Source organism: Vanellus vanellus, assembly GCF_965231255.1.
Source record: "Vanellus vanellus genome assembly, chromosome: 4".
Taxonomy (NCBI): Eukaryota; Metazoa; Chordata; class Aves; order Charadriiformes; family Charadriidae; genus Vanellus; species Vanellus vanellus.
In genome coordinates, this window is record NC_138909.1 from 43355159 (window position 1) to 43376433 (window position 21275).

General features: G+C 68.7%; 3 protein-coding genes across 3 annotated transcripts; 2 read left to right on the forward strand and 1 right to left on the reverse strand.

Annotated features, from left to right (window-relative positions):
- Nucleotides 1-94: 94 nt before the first annotated feature.
- Nucleotides 95-7388, forward strand: DQX1 (DEAQ-box RNA dependent ATPase 1). Its single transcript, XM_082483127.1, has 11 exons — nt 95-399; nt 2929-3122; nt 3425-3800; nt 4125-4364; nt 4684-4783; nt 4965-5123; nt 5341-5532; nt 5661-5786; nt 6124-6314; nt 6401-6591; nt 6782-7388. The coding sequence occupies exons 1-11, from the start codon at nt 115-117 to the stop codon at nt 6960-6962; spliced, it is 2235 nt and encodes a 744-aa protein (XP_082339253.1). The 5' UTR covers nt 95-114; the 3' UTR covers nt 6963-7388.
- Nucleotides 7389-9942: 2554 nt separating this feature from the next.
- On the forward strand, nt 9943-11890 carry LOC309671775 (interleukin-12 subunit beta-like; the record flags this gene model as incomplete). The annotated part of the gene is made up of 6 exons (XM_082483071.1): nt 9943-9955; nt 10063-10284; nt 10601-10709; nt 10798-10979; nt 11103-11251; nt 11729-11890. The coding sequence occupies 6 exons, from the start codon at nt 9943-9945 to the stop codon at nt 11888-11890; spliced, it is 837 nt and encodes a 278-aa protein (XP_082339197.1).
- Nucleotides 11891-15526: 3636 nt separating this feature from the next.
- TLX2 (T cell leukemia homeobox 2) lies at nt 15527-19330 on the reverse strand (the record flags this gene model as incomplete). The annotated part of the gene is made up of 3 exons (XM_082482997.1): nt 15527-15743; nt 16153-16390; nt 18931-19330. The coding sequence occupies 3 exons, from the start codon at nt 19328-19330 to the stop codon at nt 15527-15529; spliced, it is 855 nt and encodes a 284-aa protein (XP_082339123.1).
- Nucleotides 19331-21275: the final 1945 nt, after the last annotated feature.

The following is a 21275-nucleotide window of genomic DNA, read 5'->3' on the forward strand; positions in this document are numbered from 1 at the left end:
GCACCAGGCTCCCTCCTTCCAGGGGTGCAAGTGAGGGTGGGTCAGCACCGGGTTCCCCCGGGTGCCACTCCACCTCCTGCCTGCCCTTGCAGCACCGGCGCCAGCGTCCCCACCATGGCCGGCTGCGGGGCCCCTGGCTCCCCACCCCAGCAGAGTGGCCCTGGTTCTACGCTGGAGGAGGAGGAGGAGGAGAATGACGACCCAGCCCTGGGCTGCGACGGTGACTTGGAGGTGAACCCCTACGATGGTCTGCCCTTCTCCTCCCGCTACTACGAGCTCCTGAGGCAGCGCCGGGAGCTGCCTGTCTGGACCACCAAGTACAGCTTCATGGAGCACCTGGAAGGCAACAGCGGCATCGTACTGGTGTCTGGCCCCCCTGGCACTGGCAAGAGCACCCAGGTGAGTTGGGGGGCAGTGTAAGGGTGGCTGGCCCTGCTGGGGACTACGTGTGGCTGGACAGGGCCACGCTGCAGCCCGGAGTCTGGCACAGGGCTGTGGTACCAGCCACTCTGCTGACAATCGTTCCCTGCACCAGCTGGACTCCCAGCTGAGCGTCCCATCCCTCCTGCTCAAAACATCTCCAGCACCACTGTCGGTAGCACCTGGGTTCTGCCCCGAGGCCACTGCCTTCCCCACGGGGCTTGTGTGCAGATCCCACTCCCATGCGAGCGAGCCACAGCCCCTGTGGCACGGGAGCCACCAGGCTGTCATCCCTGACAGAGCAGCGGGGGCTGGCAGACCCTGGGACACGGTGGAGTGGGAAGGTGGGAGCCTGGGCAGCTCTGGGCAGAAGGCATGGAGACAGGACTCTGGCCAGGCAGCAGCTCCTTGACCCCACAGCAGCATCTGAGCTTGTGGGGGGGACGGAGCAGGCAATGGGCCCCGCAGGGCTTTGACTCCACCGCAGTACCTGGGAGCGTGCCGCTGCGGTGAGCCTGGCTTGGGGCAGGGCTAATGCAGGGGCAGGGCTAATGCAGAGCCAGGCGGTCGCACGCCGGGATGTGCCAAGACAGGCGCTGGGGCCCCGGGCAAAGCCATGGCACGAGCCAGGAAGTGCTGCCACGGCTGCCCTGGGAGCGGCTGCCACAGCAGCGCAGGGCATCGGGCGGGCGCAGGAGGCAGCACAGGGAGGGGGAGATGGCCCCTCCCCAGAGCTGGGCTTGGGTGTAAGGGAGCAGCAGTGGGTGTGGGCAGTCGGGCTGTGGACGCTGATGGGTCCAGGGTGCCAGGATCCCGCCTGCCCGCTCCAGGGAGCTGCTCCCGTCTGACAGCCCTTGGCGTGGCAGCCGGCGACGTCGTCACACAGACTTTGACCAGGGGAGGGATCACCTGGAAGCTGTGGGGGCAGCCATGGCCTCCACAGAGCCAGACGCGGGCTGGGTCACTGCGTGGCAGCTGCTGGCCTCTGGAGCTATCAGGGTGTTGGCAGTGGGCTCGGGGCCACTTGCCCAAACTACCTCCCTTGGGTGTGATCCTGCTGCAGTGCGGGCCTGGGTTCAGCGTGTGGCACCGGCCAACCCGCAGGGTGCCGAATCTGGGGAATAAAGCCCTTCTGCGCACCCAGGCCTGGTCTGGCCCCAGGGCTGGGCTGCTTTTGGGTGCAGGCACCCTGCCTGCAATCCCTGTGGGGCCCTGGTACCACCATGCCCTGAGCAGACCAGGGGATGTGACTCAATCCACCTGAAGCATCTGATCTTGCACATTGGTGCACCAGCAGCCCTCAAAGTGTTCCCACCCAAAGTGGGAAGAGCTGATGCACCAGTCGGGTCCCTTCACCGTTGTCATGGCTGAGGGCTGTCTGCATCATGTGCCGCCACCCTTGCCGGTCTTTGCAGGCAGCAAGGTGATGGAAGGGAGGGTTCAGAGCCACGCATGGAGACACAGCTGAGCACGGCTAATCCGTGGGGCAGTTGTGGGGCTGGGTGGAGGAGCAGAGCAGGCTGCACGCCTGCCTGTGGTCCCTGCCAGGCACATGGATGACCCATGTGCTCCCTCCTGGCTGTGAGCTGGGCTCTTGGAGGCAGGTGTGTTGGGAGCAGTTAAACAGCAGATTTCTGGTCCCCAGTGTCCAAGGGACATCCGTGCAGCCCTGGGACTGTCCCACACCACCTGGCCAGGTGCTTGGGTAGCGGCTTGCTCCCTGGTGCTTCCTTCCCTGTTTCTCATTGTGGGGTTTCCTGGGGTGGTGTGTGATCCCTCTGGCACCATGCTCCTGCCCCAGAGTTGCAGCTGCTGCAAGGTCTGGGTCTCATGGACCAAGCCAGTGACCACTGCTCTGTGCTGAACCTCACCGGGGACCTGCCCAGCTTTCCCTGGAAGAGTAGGGGTCTGGTTAGAATAGAGCAGGATGGCTCCAGTCAGAAGGGACATGCAGCCATCATCTGGTCCAACTGCCTCAACGCTCCAGGGCTGACCAAAAGTTAAAGCATGTTATTAAGGGCATTGTGCAAATGCCTCTTAAGCCCTGGCAGGCATTAGCTGGAGGCACCGCTCTGTCTGAGTTGGCAGCTGTGGTGAAGGCAGCTCAGCACTTACCCCCCTGGCCCCGTTTTTCTGGGGAGGTGGAAGTGGAGAGGACTGTTGTCCCGCGTCCTTAATGCAAGAGCTGGGGCTGTAGTGTCCCATAATGAGGCAGAAAGCTGTGGGCATGGCATGATGAGGCTGTGGGGCCTGTGTCACAGGTTGCTGGGGCTCAGAAGTGATGGTACTGGGGAGGGAAGGTCCTGCCTGGACTGTCAAGTGCTTCTGTACGGCCTCTGGCTCTGGAGGTCCTTCAGCTAGATCTCTGGGAGCTCCTGTGGGGAGGGTCCCTCTGCTCTTCTTGGGGGACACAGCGGGCGCTGCTCCATGACAGGGAGGGGAACATCCCAGCACTCCTGGCTCGGGCCATGCTGTCCCCAGTCCCTGACCGGCGTTCTGTCCCTGCAGATCCCGCAGTGGTGCGCGGAGTACGCCCTCTCCCTGCAGTTCGCCCACGGCCTGGTGGCCTGCACCCAACCCCACAGCCTGGCCGCCCTCAGCCTCTCCCTGCGCGTGGCGGACGAGATGGACCTGAACCTGGGCCACGAGGTCGGCTACTGCGTCCCCCACGAGGACTGCTGCACCACCGAGACCATCCTCAGGTATGGGGACCAGGGAGGCCCCCCTGCCGGGCTGCTTGTGCCAGGAGCGCCTGTTGCACCACACTCTAATCCTGCTGAGCTCCCCAGCGGCAGCGTAATCTCTTAATCCAGCCTGGCCTCGTTGGGGGAGCGAGGAACCGGGCTGCTGGCTGCCCAGGCCCTCCCAGGGCTGCAGTGGGGGCTCCTGCCATTGAGGAGGGGGCAAGGCATGCTCCCCTGGGGCTGTGTGGGGGGCTGCCCATGGGGGTGCAGCCCATGGTGCCCATGGCTGCCCTATGCTGACGGGGGCCACTCTGTGACAGGTACTGCTCGGATGAGATGCTGCTCCGGGAGATGACATCAGACCCACTGCTGCGGCAGTACGGGGTGGTGGTGCTGGACGAGGCACAGGAGCGGACAGTGCCCACCGATGTGCTGCTGGGGCTGCTGAAGGACGTGCTGCGCCAGCGCCCCGCGCTGAAGGTGGTGGTGGTTACCTCACCAGCCATGGAGGAGCGGCTCCGCGCCTTCTATGGGGACCCCCCTGTGGTGCGGGTGCCAGGACCTGGGCCCCCTCCTCAGCTGCTCTACAGGGACCCACCAGCCCACGGCCACGTCGTGGCTGCATGCCAGGCTGTGCTGGACATCCACCGGCGACAGGAGCCCGGCCACATCCTACTTTTCCTGGCCAGCGAGCAGGTGGGCTGCGGGCACCCCACGGCTTGGCTCCTGGGGGATTTACCATGCTGTGAGGCAGGAATGCGACAGGGGGACATTTTTGGGGGGTCCCTCTCAGCTGTGTGTAGAGAGCCCTGAGGATGGCGGTGGCTGCTGCTGGGGAGTAAAGTGTGGGAGCTGGGGGTCCTCCACAGAGGGGCCGTGGCCACCATGTGGGGGCCTGGGGTTTTTCCTCCCAGAGCACTGGGAGACAGCCACAGCACACAGCACAGCACCCTGTCCTGGGGATGGGGCCACTCTGGGCATCCACAGGCATCACTCATGTCCCCCTGTCCTTCCCCACAGGAGATCGCCGAGTGCTGCAGGGCCATCCAGACCGAAGCCATGGCGCTGAACCCTGGGCTGGGCCCGCTGCTGGTCCTGCCCCTGCACCCTGGTGTGGGCCGGGCGGCGCAGAAGGTGTATGAGGTGCCGGAGGAGAGCAACCGAGAAAGGCGGGTGATCGTCACCCACTGGCTCGCAGACTCATCTTTCTCTCTGGGGACCGTGCACTTCGTCATTGACTCGGGGCTGGAGCTGCGCAACGTGAGTGTGCCAGCCTGCGCTGGGGGTGCCGGGACGGGGAGCCAGGCAGTGGTGAGCAGGGGGCCCAGCTCTGCCCTGGGGTGTAGCTGGCAGCGTGGGCTGAGGCAAGACTGGGGAGGGGGTGGTGGAGTCACAGCAGTGTGCGTCGTCTGCTCAGCCCGGGTCCTGCCGTGGTGCCCAAGGCTGGGGGACGCTGTGTGGGGTGCGGGATCTGTCCCAGGGAGGTGGCAGTGACAGCACTGCACTGGCAGGGTGGAGGGACCTTGGGAGAAGGTGAGGGCTCGTCAGTGGGTGTCCCTTCTCACGGCCTCACCTGCAGGTCTACAACCCCCGCATTCGGGCAGAGTCCCAGGTGCTGCGGCCCATCAGCAAGAGCCAGGCAGAGTCACGCATGCAGCGAGCCGCAGGCAGCCCCCGAGGTGAGAGCCCCTGTCCTGGTGTCCCCCAAGTGTGCCTCCAGTGGGAGAGAGCTGTTGTCCCACCTCATTGGGGCTCCAGGCAGCCCGTGACCCAGCATGCTTCTCTGCCTGCCTGTACTTGCTGCCCTCTCCCTGGGCTTCATCCCTCCCACCATTGTGGCTCACAGCTCCTCTCCTGCAGGGACCTGTCTGCGCCTCTACTCAGAGGCCTTCTACGAGCAGCACCTGCCCCCCAGCCCCGCACCCCACGTCAGTGAGACCAGCCTCAGCCGCCTCGTGCTGCTGCTGAAGCGCCTGGACATTGCCGACATGGGCCAGTGTGACTTCCTCGACCGGCCAGGTAGTGCCCACGGGGTGCGGAGGGGCCAGGCATGGCATGGGGGGGCCGGAGCGGAGGGGCATGATGGGGTAGCCATGCGGGAGGAACTGGAGGCTGGCCATGGCCATGACTGTCACTGCAGCCTGGGTTGTTTCTGGAGAGGGGCTGGAGGGTCAGATGGGTACAGGAAGAGGATGGGCTGCCTAAGTCCTGGCAGCTGGCTGATGTTCTGCCCCAGCCCCTGAGTCGCTGATGCAAGCTCTGGAGGACCTGGACTACCTGGCTGCCCTGGACGATGATGGGAACCTGTCAGAGGTGGGAATCATCATGTCAGAGTTCCCCCTGGACCCCCAGCTGGCCAAGGCGCTTATCGCCTCCTGCGAGTTTGACTGCGTGGAGGAGATGGTCAGCCTGGCTGCCATGCTCACAGGTACTGCGCTGAGGGGCTCAGAGCCGGCTGTGCTGCTGGCGCAGGGCACGGCACAGCCCCCAGAGAGCCAGCACTGGCATGGTTGATGCTGGGGGCATGTGGTGACCTTCCCTCTGTGTCAACCCCAGCTTCCCCCTGCTTTGTGCCCCCCTCCACCCACCTGGAGGAGGCTGTGACCATGCGCCGGCGGGCCCTGCTCCACCCGGACGGAGACCACTTCACTCTCATCAACATCTTCAACGCCTTCCAGCAGCGTGAGTGCCGGGCAAGGGCTCGACTGCCAACGGGCTGCGCACCCCATGGGTGTCCCACAGCTCCCTCGCGTGTCCCCTGCTCCTTTCAGGAGCAAGCGCTGCAGCCACCTTTGTGACCCCATCCAGGTGCCCCAGCCTGGCTGCAAGGGGGTCCCAGCCCCAGCCTGGGGGCTGTGCTCTCTGCACAGTCCCTGTCCCTGCTGCGTTGAGAGAACACAGTCTGTGGGAGCAGCAGTGCCTGGTTTTGTGACCTGTGAGCCCCCAGGCCACCCACTTCTGCGCGAGGTCTCTACTTGTCCACCCTATCCCTGTGGTGCTGACCCCCCTCTCCCCACAGACAACGCAGACGAGGTCTGGTGCCGCAAGCACGCAGTGAGCGGCGAGGCGCTGCGGCTGGCGGGCATCGTGCGGGCAGAGCTGCTGGAGGTGATGCAGCGCATCGAGCTGCCTGTCTCGCCCCCCGCCTTTGGCACCGACGCCAACATGCTCAACATCCAGAGAGCGCTCATCTCCGGCTACTTCCTCAAGGTTTGCTGGGGGGGCAGCAAGGGGCTCGGCTGCGGGACAGGGGGTCATGCCACCGAGTCCCACTTCCCTCCTGCTCCGCTCCCCAGGTGGCTCGGGACATCGATGGCTCCGGCAACTACGTGATGCTGACACACAAGCATGTGGCCCACCTGCCCCCCGCCTGCTGCTACCTGTTGCGGCAGCCCCCCCAGCGCCTGCCCCCCTGGGTCCTCTACCACGAGTTCACCATCTCACAGGACAACTGCCTCCGTGTGGTCTCGGAGATCCAGCCCCAAATGTGAGGACCTCGGGGATGGAGAGGGATGGGTTGCGCCTGGGCTGTGTTCGTGTGTGGCTCCAGAGCTGGCACTGGCCCTCTGGCCTCCTCTCCTGTGGGCAGGTGGGGGACTGTCCCAATGTGGGGGGAGCGAGGAGATTGCTCCAGGGCAGCCCCTGGTGCCCCTCCTTGACCCCCCCTGTCCCAGCAGGCTGGTGGAGCTGGCACCCCAGTACTACCTGAGCAACTTGCCGCCCAGTGAGAGCCGTGACCTGCTGATGGAGCTGCGAGAGAAGGTGGTGGCTGCCGAGGATGTGCCGGCGGTGCCAGAGCCGCTGGGAGAGGTGGCCGGCGAGGAGGATGAGGAGAGGGAAGTCTGCGTGCTGCAGTGAGCTGGAGCCAGTGGAGCCCCCATGTCGGGGCTGCCTGGGCTTGCCTGTGACCGCCGGGGACGGGAGAGCCTCGGGGAGACCATGCTGCTGTGGGGGCTGACCCCCCATCCCCAGGGAGGCGGAGGTAGAGCCTGCCGCTACCTCAGCTCTGCGCCATGGTCATCGTGCCAGCGGCCACAGGACCAGCGCCCGGCGTCTCCCCTGGGGACAGAGCCCGGTTCGGGGAAGCGCTGGCCCCAGGCCTGGGGAGTCGTGCCAGCCCTCCCCGCCTGGGCTCCTTCACCCCGTGTTTCTCTCTGGGGCTGCTGTGGGGTTGGGGCTGCTGGCCCTGCCTGTCCTGCTCCCCTCACACCCGGGAGAGGAGCAGCGCCCTGGGGCCGAGGGGCCATTTGTGGGTCTCTCCTGTATAAAGTTTTGTGATCTTTGTTCCTGGCTTTTCGTCCGTGATTGCAGCTGAGGAGGGCAGAGGGGTCCAGCGAGGGTGGGCTCCATCCCAGCCCGGGGTCCTGCCTGCAGCCGGGTGAAGGCTCTCCCAGCCTGTGTCCCTGCAGGGCAGCTCTACACCCCCCCAACCCCCCACCCAAGTCTCCCCTCTCTCAGGGGGGTTTCTGAAGATGAGGCATCCCTGATCTTGCTCACCTCCCGCCTCCGGTTCTGGGTAGTGTGCCGCTGTCCCCCATCACAGCGACGTGCGGAGGGGCAGCCCTGGCCTTTGCGACGGGTCTTCCCCTCTGTGGTCGTGTGCTCTTCTGCAGAAGCAGAGGGGAAGCTGCGGCCGGCGGGGGAGGGTGGGGGGTGGGCGGCAGTCTGGATGTGTAGCCAGCTCCTGCTTCCTCTGGGACAGGACGGGGCATGGGCGCTTCACCAGGGTGAGGTGCTCCCTTCACTCCCCCTCCTCGGGGTCACCCTGCCTGCCCTGAGGTTCCCCTCTAGCTTCCCAGCAGGTCCCACTCCTCTTGCAGCTCCCCAGCATCACAGCCAAGAGCTGAGTTTCCGCCAGCGGGGGCTGGGGGTCCCAGCATGAGTGCTGTGCTCCAGCCCCTGCCCCAGGGTGGATGGACCCCTTGGCATGGGCACAGGGCTGCTCCATCCCAGCAGCTGACCCCCCTGTCTCCCTCCTTCCCTCCCCACTTCCCACTTCCCTTCACACTTCCCTCCCCGCAGCCCACGCGTGGGGGCTCCGCTGTTCCCAGGAAGGGGCCCGGAGGCTCCACTGCTCCGGTCCCCGCCGCAGCGCCTCGAAGGTCAGGCAGAAAGGTGAAGGCTGGGCCTCCCCGCAGCCTCCTCAAAGCCTGAACTTCCCCATTGCTTTCTAGGAACTCCAGAAAGTACGTGAGCGAGAGCAGTGGGATGCAGCTCACGTCTCCCCACCCTCCCCGGGGTGGGGGGGCTGCCCTGTCACCTCTCCCTGGGCCGGGGCTGCAGGCGGTGGGGCCCGGTGCTGGTGTCCAGTGTGGGTGCAGGGGCTGTACCTCACCAGGCTGAGTGGCGGTGGCTGTGTGGCAGAGCTGGGCTGGTGTTCCTGGGGATGGCGAAGGGGAGGCTGGTGGCAGTGGCTGTGGCTGCCTCTGCCCCCGCATCACTGACCCGGCACAGCATCCCACAGGACAAGCAGCCAGAGCAGCTGCGTGGCCCTGGGAAGGGAGAGAAGGGGGAAGACAGCCAGCACTGCCCATGCCTGGCTGGGTGCAGCATGCTGAGCCTCTGCAGGGACACCTCCTTGGGGACATACTGCAGCCAAGCCAAGCACCACGCCTGCCCCTCTCTGGACCCAAGGGTGAGCTCTGCTGGACCTCGGTGGTCCCTTTCCCATGCTCCGACCCCTGTTTTCCCCCCATGGCAGGGGGTTGCGGGTGCTCTGTGCAGCACATGGTGATGTGCAAACCCTCAACTGGTCCCGGGGCTCAGGACCGCTCCGTGAGAGCTGGGAGCATCCAGGGCTCTGGCACTGTCCCAGGTGCCCAACAGGTTCCCCCAGGAGAGGGATCCATCCTCACCACCCCGGCGATGCCCACAGTCGGGGCAGAGCAGTGGGTCCCCGCAGCCCCTCGGCCTTGGAAGTACCCGTGGCGAGTCCCAGCAAGACTGGGGCCGGGTGGGTCGGGGGCTGAGCCATGGGTCCCTGCTCGCAGCTCCACCCAGCGCAGCTTTCTCCTCTTCTCAGAACTGTGATGCTTCTGTGGTTTGGCTTCACCTTGGGGCAGCCCCGCGGGGTCCCAGCTCAGTATATACCCAGCTGCCTGCCAGCCCCCAGCCCATGCTGAGCCCACCGGAGCAGCGCACGCCACGGCAGGGAGGTAAGGACAGCAGGGGAGGGCTGCCGGAGGGCGGGGGGGGTCACTTGCACTGCAGCCCTGGGAGGGTTTGAGTGCCACCGAGCCCTGGGAAGGTGCTGCTCCGGGTGGGCGCTGCAGCCCCCTGCCCGAGGGGGCAGCCGGCGGGGCAGCAGTGGGAAAGGGTCGGGGTGTCGCATCGGCTGCCGGCCCTGCGTGGAGCTCCCCACACATGGCACCGCTCTCCCTCCTGCTCTGTCCTTACTGGTCCTGCTGGCTGCATCCCAGCTCGGCCGGCTCTCTTTCTCCTGGGGTACGGCTGGTCCCCTCTCCCTGGCATGGGGCTGCCCTTCCCCTATTGCTGCCCTTCCCCTCCCCAGATGCTGGTGCTGGTAGGGCTGGTGCTGTGCCTCACTCCTGCGGATGCCCTGACTGCCTTTCCCCCAAAGTGTGAGTCCTGCCCTGCCAGGGCACAGGGGAGCCTTGGAGGGGAGACACCCTGGCAGTGGGGGGGGGGGGGGGGGGGGGGGGGGGGAGAACAGACGACTGCAGGACCCACACTGCAGCTGGAGGGAGCAGGGAGCGCTCACATCCCTCTGATATGGGGCAACGTGAGCTCGGGTCAGGGCAGCTCTTCTGGTCGGGGGAGAGGGGGGGGTTAGAGGCTGGGCAGGAAAGTGATGGGGTGTAGGCAGGGTGGATGTGGGATGAGGGAGGAAGGTGAGGACCATGGGAAAGGATGGATGTGGTGTGTCGGGGATGAGGTGGTGTGGGGTATGGCATACCACAACCAATCTCTGACCCCAGTCTCTGCCTCTTGTCTCCAGTTCAGGTGGGGAAACTGAATGGGGATGTGGTGGTGAAATGCAACACCTCGGAGCAGCAAGTAACCTGGACACAGAATGGGGACTCAGAGCCTATGGTCGAGCTTGTGGCCGACGGACAGACTCTCACCATCTTTGGCTTGGACCTGCCAGCCACGGGCAACTACAGCTGCTGGGCCGGCACTGTCCTGCTGGACACCACCTACGTGGTGGTCAGTGGCACCCGTACGTGGGGCTGGGCACGATGGGGCTGTCACAGCCGGACGGGGGAGCCACAGCTGAGGGAGCAGGGGGGTGGCTGGGGGGTGATGGGGCAGGGACGGTGATGCAGGGAGTTGGGGACAGGCTGGGGACTAGGAGATGCTTGTGCATCTGCAGATGTTTGTGTCCAGCCCCTGGGGCTGTAGGGGTGCGCTGGGCAGGGCTGTTGGAGGCCGGGGGGAGCCCAGCCATAGCAGCAGCCTCACCTGTGCTGTATGGGGAAGGGGCACTGCTCCCGGCCCTCTGCAGCCCCTGAGATGTCACCCCTTGTCCCCTCCAGGCGAGAAAGATGTGAACATCTCCTGCCAGGCTGAGTCCTACCGCGGCTCCTTCCACTGCTCCTGGACTGGACCCCACTCTGCCATCTTCCGCGCCTGCCTCAGACACAGGTGGGTACCACAGGGACCCCCCCACAACCCGATCCCAGCCCCATGGCCACTCAGCCCTCATGCCTGCCCGCCTGCCTTTCCCCCGCAGCGACGGCTCCTTGGGGGACTGGGTGCTGGCAGCTGGCGACCATGGCCAGTTCAGCGCCAGCTTTGCAGACCCCACCTTCTGCCCCTTCGCCGAGGAGCTGCGCCCACTGCAGCTGCACCTGGAGGGGCTCTCAGACACCTCCTACTTCAACTTCTCCTTCCACTTCTACATCCGTGACATTGGTGAGTTCAGACCAGCGGCAGCGGGGCCCAAGGGGGGTCCTTGGGGCACTGGGGTCCCTGTGGGAGGACTCAGCCCCAGGGCTGGGCAGCGCTGCCCTGTGCTGAGCCCCACTTTGCCCGCAGTGCGGCCTGACCCACCGCAGGAGCTGACCGTGCAGCGGTGGGGGGAGCAGCTCCACCTGGCCTGGGCCCCCCCAGCCTCCTGGCCACTCCCCAAGTCCTACTTCGCCCTGCTCTACCGGCTGCAGTACGAGCTCCCCAATGGTACCCAGGTAACTGTGGGATGCCTGTGCCCAGTCTGTCTCTGCACGTGCCACCCCATGTCCTTGCTCTGCTGTGCCCACCCTGTCCCACGCCCACCCTGCATTGCGCCCACCCTGTCCCAGCTCCAGCCCCATCTTGGACTCTTCCCTCCACCCAAGAGTGCCATTGGGAACAGGGACTTGCTTGAGGCCCGGCAATGGCCCCCTCCCCACTACGCTGCTTCCCTCCTTGGGGTGGTGAATTGTCACTCCTGGCTGTCCCCTCTGCTTCCAACCCCCCAGCCCCATCACTGCCCACACAATGCAGCATCGCTGCCCGGGTCAGGGAGGTGCCGATGTCTCCTACTCCTGAACCCCCAATGCTGAGCCCTGCTCCTGCCCTGTCCCACCTTCCCCGCAGCCTTGACTCCAGCGGCGCTCATGCCGGCTGCCCCCCACCCCAGTGCCAGGGTGCTCCCTAATGCCACAACCTGCCCCACTTTGCAGGTTGACAAGTACATGGAGGGCGTGGAGGAGATGCGGATGCAAGAACATGCACAGCGGGTGCGCATCAGCTGCCAGGACCCCTACACCAACCCCGCCTGGAGCCCCTGGAGCGCCTGGCAGGATGTTGATGCAGCCCAGCAGGACCATGTCCGAGCACGCTGACCCCCTGCACAGACACCCCCTTCCCCCTCACACCCACCCCCTATCCCACTGCACCTCCTGTGCACAGGAACACACGGGGATGGGGGGCACCCCCAGGTGCAGCAGCCATAGGCACCCAACACCGACCTTCCCATTCTCTTGTATGTTTTCTAAGAGTCTTTTTATCTCTGTTGAAGAACTGGGCTTGGCTTTACTATGACAAACCTCAGTTAGTCTTTTTGTGGGGTGTGGGGTGCTGGGCCCCCTGGTCCCCAGCCTCTGCGGGGTCCAGCTGGGCACACCACAGGCAGGGCTCCTGCCTGCCCTGTCCTTCTGCTCAAGGTGCCCAGGCCGGCCCCTGTCCCACGGGGGGGCACAGGCTTGTGCAAGGACCCCCACTGCCCCACAGCTCCCTGTGAGGTGCTGGCCACATCCTCAACCCCAGGGGCAGCAACCCAGCAGGGGTGTGCTGCCCTACACCAAGGGAGCATGCCCTGGGGAGCAGCACCCCATCCCCACCTCCCAGGGTGTGGGATCCCTGCCTGACCCCAAAGCACCAGTCTTGGGGTAGGAGACGGCGAGGGGGGGGGGCGGGTCAGGGATCACCCGCCAACACCGGGGGGAATCAACTCCCACTGGGGCACAGTTCCCTCCACCATGTGGCCATGGCTGGGCCCCCACGATGTGCCTCACTTGGCATCCCTGTGAGGTGACCAGCCTGAGGGCGAGGGGCTGTGGCCAGGCAGGAGGGAGGCAAGACCCCACAGCCAGGCAGCCCCAGCAGGACACAGACTCGACACCCAGGCTTCCAGGGAGCTGCCCCAGGCCCCAGCTCTGCTACAGACCCCAAGGGAGCAGTTAGGTGGCCCCCAGCACACGGCCTGGCCAGGGGACTTCAGCACACCACCACAGATGGGCCGGCTCCAGGTAATGCCACGGGGCTTTATTGAGGTGCTTCCACACGGGCTGGGGCCAGCACCCCAGCCCCGATACTGCTCCGGAGACGCTGGTGAGATTGTGTGGCCCCATGGGCGCTGCCCTCCTGGAGGGCCGGGGCCTCCTGGGTGGGGGTCTGGGGAGTCCCAGGGGGTAGCCGGGGGTCCCAGGAGTCCAGGGGGCCCATGGCACAGGGGGACAAAAGGACCAGGGCTCCAGGAGTCTAGAGGGGTCCAGAGGGTCCGGGGGTCCCATGGCCTGGGTGTCCGGGGGCAGAGGTCCCGAGGCACGGGCAAGCTGGGGCTCAGGGGACACCAAGGTGCAGAAGTCCGGGCTCTGGGGTCCCGGCGGCACGGGGTCCCACAGCGGGGCCAGGGGTCCCATCACGGCGGGGCCAGGCAGCCCAGGCGCAGCTCTTCGCCCTCCAGCATCTCCCTGCAAGTGACAGGCCCGGGCTGAGTCCCGCACCCCACCCGCCCCTCCCGCCTGCCTCCCCCCCCCCACCCCCCCCCAGCGTACCGGTACGCGGCGATCTCCGCCTCCAGCGCCATCCGCAGCCGCAGCAACGCCGGGTACTCCCGTAGGCACCGGGCCATCTCCGCCTCCGCCTCGCCGATCTCCCGCTCCAGCTCCGCCACCCGCTCCTACCGGACGGGCCGTCAGCAACGCCCGGGACCCCCGCCCCGACCCCCGCCCAACACACCGGAGCCGGACCCCCTGCCCCGACTCCAGCCCCGTACGGACCCACGGACCCCGACCCCCGCACCGCACGGATCCCACTCCCCAGCCCCATCCCAACCGCCATCCCCTGCCCCACTGGCATCCCCTCCCCGACCCCAGTTCCATTCGGACCCCCGCCCCTCCCCAGCCCCATCCCGACCCGCCCCCTCCCCAGCCCTCCGGGCATCCAGTCCCCTCACCGCCCCCCTGTGCCTCGTCCCCCCCTTTCCCCCTTCCCTCCCAAACCACCCGGGACCCCTCCCCAGGCACCACCCCTTATCCCCCCCACCCCCCCCGTACCTGGTACTTGGCGAGCTCCCCGCTGCGCCGGTCCCGCAGCCCCTCCAGCTGCCGGTGCAAAGCGCCCACGGCCCCACGCAGCGCCTCCACCTCGGCAGCGCGGGCACGCAGCAGCCTCCGGTACCCGGCAGCTTCGGCACGGGCACGGAGCACCGCCTCGCCGCCGCCGCCGCCCCACCGGGACCGGGGCCAGCCCTCGGCCGCGCTCATCCCGGCGGCTCTGCGGCGGCGCCGCAGCGCTTCCCCGCCCCCCTCCCCCCCGGTAAAACGGGGCCACGTCACGGAACCGCAACCAATCCCGCCGCCGGAGAACCGGCACCGGTTGCCCGCCTCCTCCTCCCGGTAGCCACGGGGGGGCCGGCAGGAGCCTGCCCCTCGCCCGCAGCCCGTTGGGCTGCGGGCGAGGGGCAGGCTCCTGCCGGCCACTGTCTGCAGCACCATGGACAGCGGCGGGGTCGGGGGGGGGGGGGTCATGGTCAAATTTAGGGTCAGGGTCGTCGCTATTGCCCCCCACCTTCCTTCCATCATCAGCCAGGGCCCCTGACCGGAACTGGAGCGGGGCTGGGGCAGGGGAGGGTGTCCCCAACCAAGGCTGGTAACACTCAGGATGTCACCAGAGAAGGGGGGGAGCGGGGGCAGACATTTGATGGAGGAGGAGGGAGGGGGGGGTTCAGCCCCCAGCGGACCCCTCTGCCTCCCCACGAGTGTGCTGCTGTGGGTCACGCCCGACCAAGGTTCAGTCCGACCCCACGCAGGATGGGGGGGAGGTGAAGGGGGTCCTGGGAGACAGAGTGGGGGACAGGCATGAGGGCAGCCCCACTCTGGAGCTGGGGGGGGGGGGGGGGGGAGGCTGGTGCAATCCTTCGGCATGCAGGGACACCCCGAGTCCATCGTGTGGTGCTGCGGGGGGGCACATCCAGGCCCAGGGCTGCAGGGAGCCGGCAAACCGGTGGGTGCAAGGGCCAGGAGTGCGGGGGAGCCCAGCCCATGGGACAGCCAAGCCCAGTTCATCAGTCTATCACACTGCTGGGGGCGGGACGACAGGGGCTGCAGGGCCAGGTTCCTCATCCAGCCTGGGGGCCACAGCTGGAAGCCGGAACTGGCAAACTCCGACCAGGATAAGGCAAGTGTGTGCAGGTGGTGTAGACCTCTTGGCGGCTGCCAGCAAGGGCAGGGGCAGCTCCCAGCACTGGGAATAAGGGGGGGGCGATGTCACCCCACACCCCGTTTGACCCACCTTGGGTGGGACGAGGGCTGTGGCTGTCACAGGAAGAGTGGGGCTTGTCCCAGCTGGTAGAGCTGCTGATGGGTGGGCAACAGGTCCTGAGTAGGGACCACCCAAGGAGCTGCCCCCAGAGCAAGATGGCCCTGGGGAGGTGGGGGTTGGGCTTGCAGAGGCCCACGCATTGTGGGGGCCCAGCTCTGGGGCTCCCCAGGGTGTCCAGGCAAGGGACTGCCCGCAGTGGTGGTCCAGGCAGGGGTCAGCAGAGCTTTGAGTCCAACCGCAGGAACACATCTGTCCACCCAGAGCTGACGGGTGGCTGAGGGGGGGGCCCGAGGTGGCTGGCCCACAGCAGGGAGGGGGCTGCTAATGGACGGGGGTCTCCCAGGAAGCAGCAGCCCCCTCCCTGCCACTGGCTGGAGGTGCCGGGCTCAGACCCCACCGCGACCTCCCAGCATGTCCACAGCTCCCCGGGGACCTCACACCACCGAGGCCACCCCTGAGACAGACGTCACCTTGTTGTCCTCAGCCCAGGGCTGCAGGTTCTGCAGGGCGTAGAGGGAGGAGTTGTGCATGCAGAGTGGGTCCTGGGGCAGCGGCTGGCTCAGGCTCTTCTGGAAGGCCTCCTGCTGCAGGTGCAGCATCAGGCGGTTGGCCTGCTGGCGCTCCGCCTCACGCTCCTCCGCCGTCTGCCTCCTGCCAGCACACACGGCCCGTCGGGCACTGCCCCCTTGCCCCATCCCTCTCTTGGCACCACCATGTGCCGGTATGGCAATGCCCCACAGCCTCTGTCCCACAGCCCCATCCCTCTCTCAGCACCGCTGCAGACTGATGCGGTGGTGCCCCGCGGCCCATCCTGCTGCCAGCACCGCTGTGCACCGGTGCCACAGTGCCCTGCAGCCTCCACCCGCAGCCCGTCCCTCCCTCCGCACCACCGTGCCTCACCCAGCCAGGCACAGGGGATGCAGCGGGGATGGGCATCCCATCCCACCCCAGTCCAGCTTCTCCCAGGGGATGACAGCCATGGGGAGCGGTGGTGCCGGAGGGGGGCAGCAGGTCGGAGCTGCGGGGGCTGCAGCGGCCGCCCCGGGTCCAGCGCCGTTACCTCCACTTGGTGCGGCGGTTCTGGAACCAGGTCTTGACCTGGGCGTCCGTCATCTTGAGGGCCTTGGCCAGGGTGGCACGCTCGGCCGAGGCCAGGTACTTCTGGCGGTGGAAGCGCTTCTCCAGCTCACAGATCTGCACCCGGCTGAAGGAGGTGCGCGGCTTCTTCCGCTTGGGTGGCGTGCGGTTCTGGTAGGGGTGCCCGATCCGCCGGGTCGCCGCGAAGGGCGACAGCGCGGCTGCGGGCAGAGGGGGGGTGAGGGGTGGCTCGGGGGAGCCACGGGCATCACTGCTGCCATGCAGGCAGGGGCCAGGCAGAGTCCCTGCTGAGGGCAGGGTGGGACCAGGCACAGCCCGGGCAGAGCAGGAGCCGGGAGGGATGCTCAGGGCCATGGGGACAGGGAGGTCCAAGGGGGCTGCCAATGCTTCCTGGCAGAGAGGAGGGGAGGAGGAGACCCTGAGCCGTCCCAACCCACTCCCGCATCCCAGGGACACACGGGGCAGCTCAAGATGTGGCAGGAGGGCCCATCCCCACCCGACGACCATGGCATGATTGCTCCACCAGCCCGGTGTGTGTGGACCAGGGCCAGTGGGGTGGCTTAGCAAGCCTGGTCCCAGGGCCGGTGTGGGGCCGGCAAGGCTCCCGGCAGCACAAACCCACCCTTCCCCATGCGCTGAGCCCTGCCGCAGCCCCAGAGGAGCCTCTGCAGCGCTACCGGGGCTTTCCAGCCCTCCCAGGGAGGGAACGGGACCCCAAAAGCCACCTCCCTTGATGTTCCTGCAGCGTCCTGCTGGCCGCCACCAGCTGCCCAGGACCTGGGGGCTGGGGAAGGGGCTGTCCCAGCACAACCAGGGTGTAAGCCAGGGACAGTGAGGCCGGTGTGCCTCATTCCAGCCCCGGACGCAGTCAGAGCCACAGGGAGCATCAGGGCAGCAAAGCTGCATGGAGGAAGGTGAGAGCTTGGTGGGGCACAGCACCCAGCTCCTGCTCCCCTCCCGATCCCGCTCCAGCGGTGGCCCATGGCCAAGCCACGGCCCTACAGCACCGCTGCCCTCGCCAGTGCCAGCGCTGCACAAGAAGAGCTGCACATGGCTGGGCCCATGGGACCGCCATGGGGCCCCGGCACCCCATGCCACCGGGACATGGGGGCAGACCCGGCAGCAGCCCCAGGGACAGCCTGGCGCCTGGCAGACCCTCCCCACGAGGCCAGACCCTCCCTCCTGCCAGCACCCAGGCAGGCAGCACGGGCAGGAGGCCAGCCTGCCCGCCGGCGGGGGCGGACACGGTTGACGCAGGTGGAGCCGCGCAGTCGGGGGGACGAAGGCCCCCCGCGCCCCCTCCCCACGCGGGGCGGCCCCTCGCTGGGAACAGATGCTGACAGCCCGCAGACCACCCCAAGGCCAGCGGCGCTGAGTGATGGCTGTGGCTGGGAGACCCCGTGCCGGGGAGGGGCCGCCCCGTCCACCCACCGCTGGCGCCAGGCAGGAGACGGGGACGTCACCCGCCACCCCTGCATGGGGATGGTGCTTCGTCACCGCTGGGATGGTGGGGTGGGCCGGGAGGCGAACCCGGCTCTGCTGGTGCCCGGGCTGGGCCCCCACAGCCCCCGGTCTCCCGCCCCACACGGCCCCAGTGCCCCCACAGCCAGCACCCAGCCTCCAGCCCCGAGCAGCCCCCGGCCTTGTCCCCGCATGGAGACGCGCACTGCGGACGTGGCAGCGCCGCCATCTTGGGAAGGAGCTGAGCTGAGCTGAGTCGAGCCAGGTCAGGGCTTCCTGGCACCCTCATGCACCCGGGGCATACAGAGCATGCAGTCCTGGTGCTCAGCATCCCAACCACACCACCCCACACCTTCTTTTCTGGGGTGCAGCTACCCACACCCTCGCCCCAGCACTGGGAGCTCCAGCCTCCGCCACGGGCGCTCAGCCGCTGTCCCCACTGGTAGCACTGGGACCTCACACCACCTCCCCAACACCTGCATCGCCATCTGCCCTCCCCAGCCTGCACCAGCCCAGCCTCTCCCTCGGCACCCACACCCCGTGCCCTGCGCCCATCCCCATACACGCAGGTCTCCAAGCTCTGTCCCCAGGCACCCCACAGCCGGGCCCCACAGGCACCCTCACCGCCTGCCCCCATCCCCAGGGCCACACAGGACAGAGGCACCTGCTCCCCACACCCAGCCCCGCAAGCAGACAGGTTTTGCCCTGCAGCCCCACAGCGGGTCCCTGCAGCCCACTCCCGACACAGCCGCTGCCACCACCCTGTGCCCCGCAACCTGACTCCCCGCAGTCCCCGGCAGCCTCCTCGTTACAGGTGGGACGGAGCCGGTCCCCGGTTCCGCCGGATCCAGGGAAGGGACCAGGCACGGAGTGGAGCCCGAGGTCGGAGCACGGCGGGACCCATCGGGCGCTGCTCGGAGCCGGACTCCGGCGCAGCCCCTGCCCGGAGTTACCGGGAACTGGAGCGGGACCACGGTGGAGCCGCTCTCCCCGAGCCGCTCTCCGCGGGCCCCGACGGCGGCTGCTTTCTGCGGCGGCAAGAGCCCTGCCCGGGGAACGGCAGAGCGGAGCGGGGCGGGGGCAGCGGCGGGTGGCGAGCGAGGACCCCGCACTGCGGGAACCGGCGGACCGCACGGCCCCCAGCCAACGCCGACCGGTATTCGCGGGCGGCGCGGCCCCGGTCTGCGGCCGCCCCAGCCCCGCGCCGCCGAAGCCACCGGAGCCGTCGGAGCCGCCGGTAGCCGTCGGTAACCGTCGAGAGGCGGCCCGCCGCGCTCACCTGAGAGCCGGTCCTTGGCGATGCGGCGCGTCGTCTCCATCCAGGGGAAGGTGAGCCCCGAGAGCCCCGGCACCGCCGGCGGCGCGGCGGGCGGCGCGGCGGGCGCGGGCCGGTGCGCCGGGACGCGGATGACCCCGGCGGGCGGCGCGGCGGGCGCAGGGGTCACGTTGACGCTCACGTTCATGCTCATGTTGAGGTTGTAGGAGCCGAGGGAGCAGGCGGGACCGTAGCCGCCACCGTAGAGCCCGTACTCGGGCTCCCCCGCCGCCCGGGCCGGTCCCGCGCCGCCGCCGCCCGTGGGCTCGGGGCCGCCGAGGATCTGGTCGATGCCGAAGCTGATGGGCTCGTGTGGCGGGGGGCCCTGGCCGCCGCCCTCCCTCGCCAGCGCCGCCGCCTCCATCGCCCGGCCGCGCTCAAAGCCGGCGGGGCGCGGGCATGGCCGGGCCGCCTGTGGCCGGGGGGCGGCGGGGGGCGGCGGCGGGAGGCGGCGGGCGGCCCCGCGCGGGGGCGGGAGAGGGGACGGTTGGGTCGGGGATCCCGGTGCGGGCCCGGTGAGGCTGAGGCTGAGGCTGAAGCTGGGGCCGGGTCCGGGGCAGGGTCCGGGGCAGTGGCCGGGTCCGGGGCATGGCCCGCGGCTGCTGGCGGCCCCGGCGCGGGAGCGCGGGTGCGCGGCGGGCCCCGGCGGCGCGCGCTTTTCTGCCCCGCTCCATCTGGACCTGCCAAAATCCCAACCGCCCGCGCCCTGATTGGCGGCCGCGCCCCGTGATTGACAGCCCCGCGCCCCCGGGGGCGGGGGCTCGCGCATCCCGGGGCCCCGCCCCGCCCCGCCACCGGGCCCCCCCCCGCCGCGGCACCGGGGCCCTGGCCCGCCCGACCTGTCCACCGCCGGGGCTCCCGCAGCGGCGCCGCCGCGGTCCCGGGGCGGCCGGTCCGGCCCGTCGAGCCCCAAGCGCACGACGCCCCGCCCGGCCTCGGGACGCTCCCCGGACCCGCCGCGCTCCGGCCCCGTTCCCCGCCGCCAGTGCAGCCGCCGGACGTCCCCCGGCTCGCAGCAACGAAAGGGCGGCGCGGGGCGCACCGCAGCCGTCGCGATACCGGCGCCGCTCCGATCCCCGGCGCAGCCCCGGCTCCGCCCGCGGCCCCATCGGAGGCTCCGGCGGCGTCGGGGCGCCCAGCCAGGGCCGCGCCGTCCTCCCGGGCGCACACGGCTGCGCGTCCCGGCGCGCACGGAGCCGGCTCCGGTGCCGTTATCCCGGATCCCGGGGCGCACGGACCGGCACCACGCCCGCCGCTCCCCGGGCGCGAAGGCTTCGTTCCCCGGAGCCGCCGCTGTCCGGGCGCACCGAGCCCGATCTCACCGAGCCCACTCACCGCCGAACGAACGGACCTCCCCGTCCCCTGAGCTGCCGGTCCCGGGACACGGACCCGGGGTTTGCCCCGACCCGCCGCTCCCGAACTAACCGCAGTTCCCCCCGAGCCGCGCGGACCCATCCGCCGTTCACGGTGGTACGGAGTCCGCTTCCCCCGACTCCGCCGCTCCCACGACACGGACCAATCCGCCCTTCCCAGTAGCAGGGGTCCGTGCTCCCGGGGACACGGATCCCGGTTCCTCGAGCCGCCGTTTCCGGGGCACGGCCCCATCCGTTCTGCCAGGTGGTACGAACCCTGCTCCCTGCAACCCGCCGTTGCCGGTAGCACGGACCCCGGTTCCCAGGAACCCGCCGTTCCGGGGACACCGACGCCAGTGGCGCCGACCGTCCGCTCCCGGGCCATGGACCCCGTTTTCCCCGGACCCGCCGTTCACGGTTGCACGGACCCCATTGTTCAGGGTCCCGCCATTCCCTGGTCACGAATCCCGTTTCCACCGAGCCCGCCGTTCCCGGATGATTGATCCCGGTTACCCCAATTCTCTGTTCCCGAGTCACAGACTCCGGTTCCCACGGACCGCCCGTTCCCGATAGCGCGGACTTGCGGTTCCTATTAACCATCCGTTCCCGGGACACTGACCCCGAACCGCCGTCCCCGAACCGCTGTTCCCGGGCACGGAGCCCAGAACGGCCCCGTCGGGACGCTCGTACCTGACTCGGAGGAGCGGGGCCGGCTGCGGCTCCACCAGTTGCCCGGGTGCGGGGTAAGACGGTGCCGCTCGGGGCGGGCTCGGCCCCGGCCCGCGGTCCGGCCCCGCTCCGCCGGCGGGTGGTAATGGCCATCGGAGAGCAGCACGGGCTGGGCCGGGCCGAGCCGGGCCTCCCGGCGACTATCACGACAGCAGTGTCGCGAGTGGTTGGGTCTGGCCCGTGGGGCGCGGCTGTGGGGCGGCGGGGCGGCCCCGCGGGTTGATACCG

Bases quoted from the DNA above. Each gene is read 5' to 3' on its own strand.
- DQX1 (XM_082483127.1), top strand. From the start codon at position 115: ATGGCCGGCTGCGGGGCCCCTGGCTCCCCACCCCAGCAGAGTGGCCCT. The intron at 4,365-4,683 runs GTGAGTGTGCCA...CCTCACCTGCAG, and splicing joins CGGGGCTGGAGCTGCGCAAC to GTCTACAACCCCCGCATTCG. The intron at 6,315-6,400 runs GTTTGCTGGGGG...TCCGCTCCCCAG, and splicing joins TCTCCGGCTACTTCCTCAAG to GTGGCTCGGGACATCGATGG.